Source organism: Oryza sativa, chromosome 2 (genome assembly GCF_034140825.1).
Source record: "Oryza sativa Japonica Group chromosome 2, ASM3414082v1".
In the NCBI taxonomy this organism is placed as follows: Eukaryota; Viridiplantae; Streptophyta; class Magnoliopsida; order Poales; family Poaceae; genus Oryza; species Oryza sativa.
The window spans coordinates 30,438,103-30,449,876 of record NC_089036.1 but is presented as its reverse complement, the minus strand read 5'-3'; the positions used below and the strand labels follow the sequence as shown (position 1 = coordinate 30,449,876).

At 43.1% G+C, this 11,774-nt stretch overlaps 2 protein-coding genes across 6 annotated transcripts; both read left to right on the top strand.

Annotated features, from left to right (window-relative positions):
* Positions 1-1,383: 1,383 nt before the first annotated feature.
* Positions 1,384-7,482, top strand: LOC4330561 (phosphatidylinositol/phosphatidylcholine transfer protein SFH9). 5 transcript variants are annotated; one of them, XM_066307307.1, is made up of 15 exons: positions 1,384-1,634; positions 1,938-2,043; positions 2,137-2,452; positions 2,544-2,643; positions 2,798-3,064; positions 3,784-3,861; positions 3,935-4,036; positions 4,117-4,166; positions 4,259-4,358; positions 4,505-4,570; positions 4,663-4,782; positions 4,975-5,116; positions 5,247-5,605; positions 6,324-6,398; positions 6,894-7,482. In XM_066307307.1, exons 2-15 carry the CDS (start codon positions 2,037-2,039, stop codon positions 6,912-6,914), a joined length of 1,803 nt encoding a protein of 600 aa, XP_066163404.1. In that variant the 5' UTR covers positions 1,384-1,634; positions 1,938-2,036; the 3' UTR covers positions 6,915-7,482. The 5 variants fall into 5 exon arrangements, with proteins under 5 accessions (XP_066163404.1, XP_015627263.1, XP_015627262.1 ...); XM_015771777.3 differs by having other exon boundaries at positions 5,244-5,605; XM_015771776.3 differs by having other exon boundaries at positions 4,472-4,570.
* Positions 7,483-8,625: 1,143 nt separating this feature from the next.
* Positions 8,626-10,977, top strand: LOC4330560 (GPI-anchored protein LLG1). The gene is made up of 3 exons (XM_015767435.2): positions 8,626-8,997; positions 9,096-9,155; positions 10,362-10,977. The coding sequence occupies exons 1-3, from the start codon at positions 8,913-8,915 to the stop codon at positions 10,718-10,720; spliced, it is 504 nt and encodes a 167-aa protein (XP_015622921.1). The 5' UTR covers positions 8,626-8,912; the 3' UTR covers positions 10,721-10,977.
* Positions 10,978-11,774: the final 797 nt, after the last annotated feature.

The following is an 11,774-nucleotide window of genomic DNA, read 5'->3' as shown; positions in this document are numbered from 1 at the left end:
CTCCAATTTATATAACGAATGTATGTTTGAAAATCATCATCGCAACCTGCTACAAGATCTCACTCGCAAAGCACGAGCTCGATGCAGCGGGAAGCCGCGGACGGTCACAACTCCAGCAGTGTCGACGTAGCGCCGTCGTGAGGGAGTGGCGGCCTCGAGCATATTGGTTGGTGGGGCATGGGAGTGGGGTGAGAGGGAGCACGATGGTGAACGAACAGAGCCCAATCGAGGCGATAGGGGTGGCGCCACAAAAACAAACTGCGAGTATAGGGGAGTTGGAACTTCCCTTTTGACTATGTTTGGATAATGGGACAAAGAATTCTTATTTCATCTTATTGAAGGATAACCTTTAGACCTAGCCGTTAATTTTTCATATTCCGTTTCATCTTAAGTCTTCACTCATATCCTTACCTCAATCCCACTCCTCTTAACCCATGATCCAAACAAAGGCTCTGTTTGTCTGTGAGGGGAAAGGGGGTGTTGGTGATTACCAATAATTATTGGGGATAGAGGAAGGTACTAGGGGACTGTTGGAGCACGCAAATCTCCAAAAGTGATAATTTGTTTGGGATGTAGGGATATTGGGAACTATTGTATATGCTCTAAGCATCACTATCTAAGAGCAAAGTTTTATGGTCGAGGTGAGTTCGGTTCACCTCCCAAACAAAAAGGAGCGATCCATTAGCGCATGATTAATTAAACAATAGCTACAATAACAAAATGATTAGTACAATTTTTTTAAAACAACTTTCAATATAAAAATATATTTTTTTTAGTAGGAGTGTGCGCACGAAAAAAGAGAGAGCAGAAGTTAGGAAGAGGTGATAAATAACATTGCCTAATATCTATGTCAATTCACTAGTGTTTTCGAGAAAAATCACCTATGTCATACTCACCATGTCAAAAAAGAACTAAATCTAGAATAGAATATGATTTATCATATTAACTAGTCTGAATATTTTATTCAGATTTATTATACAATGATAAATCACATCCTATTATGTTTATTTTTTTTAGAGGGAGTATACTTGGCTGATTTGTATAAATACTTTTGTGTGAAGCCAGGAGACTCAGGGACTCAGGAGCCACCTCCTACCTCCTGCCGGTGGCTCTGCAGGACCCCACTTCACAGCGGGCCCCACGTGTCCCGGATACCGCGCACGTGAGCGTCGGCGCTCCCCTCCCGGGGCTTCGTAACGCAGTCACGCAACGCGGGCGCCGGGCGGAGCGCGCGCGCCAGGTCAATCTCGACGCGCGCGCGTTCACCCCCACTGACGCGTGGGCCCCACATCAAAAGCCCCTCGAAAAAGGAAACCCCCGTTACAGAGAGCACTAGAAGCACAGCACTACTAGTAGTATAGGAGTAGGCGGAAAAGGAAGGCCATGGAAGCGTAAGCGCGAGGAGAGAGCGGATCAAACAAACGAAACAAAACAAACGCTCGCACCGAACTCGAATTTCCTCCGCGTTGCCCTCGCCCTCGCCCTCGCCGCCTCGAATCCTCCCTCGCCGCCGGGGGTATCCCCCGTTGGCCCGCCTCTCCGATCCGAGCCTGATCGGAGGAGTCCCGCGCCGCCGCAGCTGGTGGATGCGTGCGTGCCGCTAGCTGCAGATCTCCTCCTCTCCCGGCGACGAGGTACGGATCGATTCGGATAAGGGCGCAGTTCGCCCGCGGATCGGGGGCGGTTGGATCTAGCTAGCTGCTTGCGGTCGCGTGATTCCCGAGGCGGTTGGGGGGGTTGGGTGCGGCTCCCGCTGGATCTCGCGGCGGGAGCATTTATTGCAGATTGAACGGATCACTTTTTTTTTGGGGGCTTTCTGGGGGGATCGGGTTTTAGCTGTTTCCATGGCTTATCGTTGAATGAATGTGCGGCGAGTTCGTTATTGTTCTAGTACAACTCTCTGAATTGAATTTTAATCTGTATTAAGTCTCTGGCAGCGTCTAGGCCCGTGTGGTTGTGACTAAGTATCGGATCAGCGATCTTTGAGAAAAATACAGAGTGAGAAGTCTGATCGTCTGAGGGTGCATTTGTGGAGAATGTCAGGTATGAAGTTGTAGATTATCGTGCTGGTATGTAGGTTTAGTGGATAATGGCCAATGCAGCTCATGCTCTCTGGATTGCGTTGCGTTGTTGCAGAGAGCAATGTCGACGGCATCGAAATATCAGCTAGTAACGATGAGAGGAGGGACAGAGGGGACGCTGAGATTTCGGAGGATGAGCCAAGGCAGACGAGGATACGGTCGTTGAAGAAGAAGGCGCTGCATGCATCTACGAGGCTGACGCATTCGCTGAAGAAGAGAGGGAAGAGGAAAGTGGGCTGCAGAGTGCCGAAGATCACGATAGAGGATGTCAGGGACGCGGAGGAGGAGCAGGCTGTCAGCTCTTTTCGAGAGGTTTTGTTTGCCAGGGACATGCTGCCTGAGAGGCATGACGATTATCACACGATGCTTAGGTTAGCATCAGTTGAAACATTCTAATATAAGTATTTTCGGTTGTCGAATGCCCACTTACTGATTGTTCATTCTGATCTATATATCCTGCAGATTCTTGAAAGCTAGGAAATTTGATGTTGAAAAGGCAGCACATATGTGGGCTGACATGCTGCACTGGAGGAAGGATTTCGGGACTGACACAATTTTGGAAGTAAAGACACTGTCTATTCTTTGAGTTGATCTGAAAACTGTACTACACTTTGATGCATTTTTACTAGGACTCTATGGATATGAACAATTGCTTCCCACATAATTTCTTTACTACAACATGTATACTGATTGCATCTAACTCTTCTCTGTTAAAGGATTTTGAATTTCATGAGCTAGAGGAGGTGCTGCAGTATTATCCCCATGGTTATCATGGTGTTGACAAGGAAGGAAGGCCCGTCTATATCGAGTTGCTTGGGAAAGTTGAACCCAGTAAGCTTGTACAAATTACAACAGTGGAACGCTATATTAAATATCATGTACAGGAATTTGAGAGAGCATTCCGAGAGAAGTTTCCTGCATGCTCAATTGCTGCTAAAAAGCATATTGATACGACAACTACAATACTGGATGTCCACGGTGTGGTATGTTCAATTGTCCATCGCCACCTAACTATGTCTTCTTCTTGCTAGCAGTTGTCTAATAAAATTGACAAAGAATATCAGTCCTACATTAAGATACTTTCATGCTCACAATAAAGACATTTGCCTGAACTAACAATTTCTTAAGGTGTTGATACATTAAAGACATGAAGTTATGAAACCATCAATTTGGAAATTAGCTTTCATCATTGTTTATTAAACACCAAGAACATGTAAAAATAAATATCCTTCATGATATTGAGTTGAGAATCATGTTTTAAAAGGAAAGCATTGTCCTAGTCAAATTTGTATGATGTTTGGAGCAACTGAGAAAGAACACCAAAATATTTTGTTTTGAGAAAGAACACCAAAATATTTTGTTTTGCCAATTCCAAATTAATGATTGGGAATCTTATCTGATCCATGCAAACCAAATGTATAGTGGATTTTATTCTAACACTTGGGTGGAATTTCGGAAGGGTTTGGGATAAATCCACTCAATGCAAGATAAGAATGCCATGAGTAGATCTGTATACGTTCAGACAATTAGTTTCCTTAAACATATGCACATATGACCCAGGATAGTTTTCCTTTTGATAATAGACTATTTTCTTCAAGCAGTACCTTTCTTTACAAGTAATGTAGATCTCTATCCTGGTTGCATAATAGTGGAAAATGGTTCATAGCATTTTAGCTTGTTCCTTCTGTTTTATGTGTATTAGGGTTGGAAGAACTTTAGCAAGATCGCAAGGGATTTGGTGCGCTGTATGCAGAAAATAGATGGTGATTATTATCCTGAGGTAGGTGTTACTTATGAAATTTAGGCCTATTTTGTAATCATGCTGACTACCAAGCTTGCCCTAAATCATGCAGACACTACATCAAATGTTCATTGTAAATGCGGGGCCTGGTTTTAAACTGATCTGGAGTACTGTGAAGGGACTTCTTGACCCCAAAACCTCGTCTAAAATCCATGTACAAACTTTTGCAAGCTTTGAAAGTTCACTTTTCACCTTGTGATCTTTGTGTGTGCTCATACCTACTATTTGTTACAGGTTCTAGGAACAAAATACCAACACAGACTTCTTGAAGCTATTGACTCAAGGTTGGTGATTGTGATCTTATATGTTATTTTGATTTCAAATGTAAGATTTGTTGGTGTTCTGTGGTGCCTGGCTTACCAACATATATATGCAGCCAACTACCAGAGTTTCTTGGTGGTTCTTGCACGTGCTCTAGCCAGGGAGGATGCCTGCGATCCAACAAAGGCCCCTGGAGTGATCCTTTAATTATGAAGGTAAATCTCTAAATTTGCCATTTTTCTCTTAGCATATCATAGTCTGCACAGTGCAGCAGGAGTTAAATTTGTAACTCTGCTGCCACTGTTCATTAATTTAATTCCAATTGTAGCTTGTACATTGCATGGAATCATCTGCGTTGAAGGACATTGGCCAAGTATCTGATATAGAAGAAGCAATTACAGGCTCTGTAAGATTGCGTGCTCTCAAGGCAAGATTACCAATTGTTCAATCTATGAACTCTCATATGCTCAGTTGTCCCATCTTCTATTTTGACATTTTATTTGATGCTACTTCTTTCAGTTACCAGAAAGAATTAGTTATACATCAAATGCTGAATCTGGTTCAGATGTTGATGATCTTGGATCTCCTATAGGACAGGAAGATTTTGAGTATCATAGTTTGGCTCCAGTTCATGAGGAGGTCTGTTCTTGGTCCTTTTGTGCTACCACTATTTAAGAACATCTGTCTGCTCCATCTTAAACTACGCATTTACTACTTCGGTTGTCATGAAAAGTAGCTTAGATGTTCTTTGCAGTTACCATGTGCCTGCATATAGCATGCATCACCAATGGTGTTCCATAACAGACTTAATCTCCTGGTTTTATCATGCAGGCCAGGGAGTCAGGATCAACATGCAGTGGTTCTGATGATAAAGTTGTTGAGACGAATACAAGATACAACCCTCCTGGAAATGGATCGGGACAGTACAGCGCAAGACAAAATCCCTCAATAAACAGAGTTTCGCCTGAGCCAGGTATCCAGTCAAAATCTGCATGCACGAGTTATTTTCTAAAAAACAATTAATTCATTAATATTTTGATTCACTTGTCTAAGTAAGGAGATCAGCCCCTCTGATTCTTGAAACTATGAATTGAAACTAGCAGGTCACGTCCCAAATGATGGTGAAGGAAATGCAGATCATGGGATCTTGAAATATATTTCTAAAAAAGTTCTCGGTGTAATTCTTGAAGTACTCTCTTTTTTGCGTATTTTCATCCGTCATCGACAACAGTTGGAAAATGTCCCCCAGCATACTACAACAGTGCACAGTAATCAGGCAGATCTTCAGATAATTAAGGAAGATCGTGTAAATCCTTGTCTAGAGCGTCTTGAAAGACTTGAGACAATGTTTAATCAGCTCAGCAGAAAGCCTCCAGAGATTCCACAGGATAAGGATCGTGCTATACAGGATTCTTTTGACAGGATAAAGTGCATTGAATTTGATCTGGAGAAGACAAAGAAGGTAATGGTGTTTTACCACAGAAGGGTGTTCTGTAATTGAATTATGGTGCTGACTTTTTTTTTTGTAGGTTTAAGGTTAGCTCTCTGTCATGTGCTTACCACAGAAGGGTGTTCTGTAATTGATAGATGAATTTCTGTTAAATAGTTAAGAGAATTTTGAACCAACATAGTTGAAGTCAACTATGAAATTGTGGCTTTATTTATTTGAATATGCAGATTTAAGATACTTCCAATCCACTCCTGAGACTTTTGATCACACTATCCAATAGGAACTGCATGGGCTATGCTCGTCCAACCTTTACAAGTTAAACATTGGAGATAGAAGGAAAATGCAATGCAGCCTATTTAAATCCAAAATTTTAACAAGAGATCTCCCAAGGGCCATTCGTTTTTTGTACTTATTAAAAATGTGCTTTATAACATTTTCAAATCTTACATCGCTATCATTGGTTATGTTCATAGCAGTCTTAATATGCAGGCTTGCAATTATACTAACCTGCCATACGTAAATCCTTCTATGGGTCAGATCCTAGGAGTCTACTAGAGTGGGCATGTTAATATATAGTTGTTTGCTTGGGTGTAGTGCATACTGAAGTTATAATTCATTGGATATGTGTTCATTACCTTTTTGCAGTTTAGCTGATAATATTAGCTTCCTTTGTTGTTGTATTTCATTGTTCGTCTATTTATATGTGATGTTTTTGAATTTGTTTGTTCAGGTATTGCATGCAACAGTGATTAGACAAATGCAGATGGCTGAGACATTGGAAGCTGTAAAGGAGTCCGATCTTAGGGTGAGCATATCATATCTCTATCTCTACTATTATAAAAATTGAAGATGTTTTTGTTGGTATTTTAGTACGTCATCCGTGTTTGAATCGGTTTTTATGTTTGTTTGCTTTTGGAAATATAGATCCGTGTTTGAGTTGGATTTTAAGCTCGTTTTGCTTTTGAAAATACAAAATGAGTTGTATAAGGAATCTCTTTAAAAAAACTCTCATGCTAACTTGAGATGAAATACATACTCCTAATTGCAGCTCATGATTTTTTTAAAAAATATATCCAAGCGAATTCCCACAGTGAATTTTAGTTATGAAATAATTACAATATTTCCCACGTTGAATGCATTTGTTCTTCATATTGTATGATTTGATTGGCCTCTAGGTTCAAATACTACTGCGTGTATCTATGTAGCACAGACTATATTTGTATTTATTCTGCAGCTTTTATTTCTTGGTGTTCTTGTCAGACGCTAAATTCCTTTATTTTATTTTTCTTGTCTGTTGCAGAGAAGAAAATTTTGTACATAATAAACTTAGCAGCAATGTACAGGAACAAGAAAAGAAGAGTCGACGACTTACTAATGCCGGCATTCCAACATAAAACTAAACTTCATTGCTTTGTACATGGTTACCCTTTTCTCACTTTTTTTTTGGTCTATCAAAAAACCGAGCAAATCTTACTCTGAATAAGTACAGAGTGGTGACCCGAGGCAAACTGAGAAGATAGTCAAGAAAGACCGTGCTGGAAGTCACTTAACATAGTCCAGCTTATAATAGTCCAAAAGGGATATTCTAAAAGAGCCAATGCACAGCTTATTTATGTTCCATCGAGCCTCCTGATCTGCTGTATGCATCTCATCAATGCCTTGTGCATTTTTCATTTTCAGAACAGTTTGAGGCAATGGGCCGGAATTCATAGTTCTTCATACCCTTTTTTTGGTTGATATGGTCAATACATGATCAGGTTTTTCATTGCTTTGCCTCCCTTCAAATGTAAAGTGTAAATATATGACTGCACTGCTTGCTGCTGCAAGATACTTATACCAGATTGACATGGTGAAACGGCCAATAAATGCCAAAATTTACCGTTCTTTTATTTGTCGTATGCAAAGCAAAATCTGAACGAGGCAAAAGGAGGTGTTTTTCCAGGTTGGTGTTGCCACGTCCTTTCATTGACATCCGCTGATTGTGGATCGCATGTTGGGGAGTGGGTATTCTTCCGCCGCGCAGTGAGCTGTGTGGCACTACATGATGTAACCAACTTAGCTGGCAAACAGCAAACTCGTTCTCGCAGAAAAGTTTGTGATAGGAGTAGTATGTACTCCTGTCACAAATGCCAGATGGAATATGGCATTTTCGTCAAGAGAGAAGGTCACGTCCATCTCATGGACAAGGATGGACGCGGGCAACGCACATGCCTGCGAGGAAAGATTTGTTAGGGCTGACCCATTTTAACGTCTCTACAGCTGCGTGCGCTTGTCATGGGAACACACATAGATATTGACCATTTCACGTGAGAATGAGATACAATTTACAAAAGGAGAAAGTGATGTATAAGTCCTTTTACGATTATAGTAACATAATAATTCAATCAGAAAGAACAAGTGGCGCTGCAATTTACTACTCACAGCGTCATACAGTAACAATCGGAAGGAACAAACGTTAAAATTATCACATTGTTGGACTTGTTTTGTGTAATTTCTACCCGCTTCCCGCTGGGCCTCATCAACGCCCCCTGAAGATTCATTGTTTGCCTGTTAATTTCAATCTATTTTGTATACTCTCCTCGTTTTTCTGACTATGTTTGAGAAGTGAAGAAAAGAAAAAAAAAGAGATAGTTGAGCCATTATTTCAAACTTAAAAACTAGATTAATAATATTACTTTAACTCTCCTATAGATTTTTTTTTTCAAAAAACATGACGTCTTAAACTCGCATGTAGTGTATTCCTAAGAGTAACTGATCACAGCAACTTCTAAGCCCCGAATGAAAAAAAAGAGAGGGAGAGAGAGAGAAAACCAAGTGAAAACGCACGACGAGCGTGAAGTCCCCCTCCATCCACCGCTCCACTTCCCTCACGTCCAAACCAAACCAGCTCACAGAATCGCACCGTCGCGACACGGTCACAAATATAGCAACCAAAATAATAAAGAAAAAAAAAGAAAAGAAAAAACGGCAACCAAACCAAAGCGCGTCGTGCTCGTCTCTCTTTGCTTCTTCCAGCTCCAGACTCCAGCTCCGTCCCCGCGCATAATTAATTGCCTCACTAACCTCTGCTTCTTCTTAAGGTAGAGAGAGAAATAGAGAGAGAGAGAGAGAGAGAGAGAGAGAGAGCTCAGGATCGACGAGACACCAGCGAAGACGTTGAGGCGCGCACGTGGGCAGCCCGCGCGTCCCCTCCCCCATCGCCGCCGTGCTGCTTAGATCCGTCGAGCTCCGGTCCCGCCGTTTCTTGCGGCGGCGAGCGAGCGAGCGAGCACAAGGAGTTCTTGCTGCGCCTGGGAGGAGGAGGAGGAGGTGCAGCACGATGGCTGTGGACCGTGGGCTCCTCCTGCTCGTCGTCTCGGCCGCCGTCCTCGTCGGGCTCGCCTCCGCGTCCCCCTTCATTTCCGGTGCGCTCGTTTTCCGCCGCTTGCCTCGAACTCCGCTTTGCTTCGGTTCGTGAGGTTCTGACGGGTTTGGTTTCGTTTCGCCTCTTTTGTTTCTGCAGACAGCGTGTTCCTGGGGAGCGTCGGATCTACGGGGAGGAGCTTGCTGCAGGCCAAGAAGAGTACGTTTCCCTCCATTTCTTGTTCAGTTCCATCCTTTTGTAACTTCAATTGCTCGTGGTGGATTCGAGGTTGGGTTAAGGTAGGGGGGATTTGATCTGAAATTGGTGATTTGGGGGGAACATGTGACAAAGTGGAAGTGACCTTTGGATGCTGCCGCGTAGATTCATGGAGTAGATTCCCCGATCTGTCCATCGAAATCAAAGACATGCTTGCCACCCTGCGAGTAGTTAGAAATCGTGTCATTGGATCATGGTAGCTTCGAGGATTGCTGAAAAGTATTTGATTGACTCATCCATGTTGTCTTGAGGAAGAGAACTGGGACACTTTTTATGGATAAGCTACTCCGATGAGTCGGATGGATGATCTGGAGCGAAGTTTCAGGGTAGTGTTTATGTGAACATGATGTTGCTAATTTTGTTTACAGAGAGATGCTTGTTGCTACATTTATACCATTGTGAGGTGGGACTTTGACAACAGGGTTAAGTATAACATACCAATGGAAATTACAAACCACGCTTTGCTGCAACTGGTGTGCCAAAGTGTCAGGAGCTGAACCTTTGTGGTTATTTGATCACCACAGCTTTTCCAAGATTATGAACTGTTTTATGATGGGTGGTGTGAGGTGCTCAGAATCTATTGCACGCCAAAAGTGCAGGTACTAAGTATATGATAGTGAGAAAAACTGAAAATGTCATGCTTATAGGGTATGGCGATGAACAGGCAAACTGCTGTTCTCTTGATTTTAGATGGGCGGAGATGAAATGAGTTCTCTGAGCTAATTCTGTTGATCCTTGAATGGTGAAGCAGGAATGCGTTCTCTAGTTTGATGTGCAATATCCAGATAACACGACATGTACTTATTAATAAGTGGGCCTGTAACAGATAAGTTAATATGAATATAGAAAATTTCTGCAAAGGGACAAAATGCCAATTAGATAAATTGTCCCTGCAAACATCTGCACAAGAACTAAATTATTCAAGGCAACCTCTAATTACATATTTTCTGTATCCTTGGTCTAATGAACAATACACATATATTGCTGATGCAATGCACCAAATAACGTTAAGATAGATCACTGGTCATCTCTGATCATAGTGTAAGTTGTCTGTAATATAGGAGTACTCCTTACCTTCTCTGCATGCTACAAGACTTTCAAGTACATCGTTCTAATATACTGATGTACTTTTTTACATATTCTTGTCAGATTGCCCTGTGAATTTTGAGTTCCAAAACTACACAATAATCACAAGCAAGTGCAAAGGGCCACGGTTTCCTGCTAAACAGTGCTGCGATGCTTTCAAGGAATTCGCATGCCCATTTAATGAATATATCAACGACGAGAGCAATGACTGTGCATCAACAATGTTCAGCTACATCAACCTCTATGGCAAGTATCCACCTGGTCTGTTTGCAAACGAGTGCCGAGAAGGCAAGCTAGGTCTTTCTTGCGAAGGCGTTTCCCAAAAAGATAGTGTCGTTTCAAGTGCTGGCCAGCAAGCTCAGAGCAGCTTGCTTGCTTTCATCATGCTGACCTTTGGACTAGCTGCATTGTGGTTCCATTGAGTTATTATGTCTTCCATTTATCCAAAGTTGGTGTGCTGTTGTAACCAATGAGGATTGAGTTAGTTCACCCGGCTGGGCATTTTCCTTTTGCGTGTAAAATCCTTTGTAATTTATGGCAGAGGCTACGTATTATCTGGAATCTCACTTCTCGGTTGACTACTTAGAACTCACCTTCTGTCGCTGCATTGTAACTGCTACATTATGTTGCATCAAATTCATGTCATTCATGTGTATAATGGTATTTGTTGTTTTGTTAACATGAACGATTACAACAGAAGGCAAGAGCTGGACTTCTTCGGTCAGATATCTGGAATGTCTTTCAGCCCAGACACTGACATGCTTTTTGTCGGGGAATAAGTTCACTTTGTTACCCTTAAAAGTGATCGAAATCTAATCCATAACCCTAAACCACAAAACCGGATATCTTGAGCCTCAAAACTTTTAAAACCGGTGCAATTTGACTCCCTGGGCGGTTTTGTTGACGTGGCGCCTACGTGGTGGTATTGACCGGGTCTCCTTTACACGTGGCATTGACGTGGCGCTTAGGTGGCATTAGAATTTAAAAAAAATAATTAATTTTTCATTCACACGGAGGATGACATGCGGGGCCACTAACATGGGGACCCACTGACCTGTGGGGCCCACATGTCATCCAATCTCCTCCCCTTCTTCCTCCTCCCCCTTTCTCTCCCTTCTCTCATTCTCTCCCCCAGCCTCTTTTCACCACCGAAGCGGCAGTGGGGATGGCGGTGGCGTCTGGCGGTCGGGACTCGGGAGTAGCGGCGGCGGCGGGGACGGCGATGCGGCGGCCATCGACAGGCTCGTGCTGGACGGCGGCGACAACCATCAGCGGGCAGTGGGGACGGCGGCGGCGACCATCGGCGAGCGGGTGGGCGAGGGCCAACGAGGGCGGTAGATGTGGTGGCCATCTCCGGTCCTTCCCCCCTCTCTCTCTCTCTCTCCCCTTCCTCTCCCCCTTTGCTGCGCTGGAGCGGCGGGCGGGGCCGGAGCGGCGGCGGCGACGGCAGACAAGGGCTGGAGCGGCGGCGGTGGC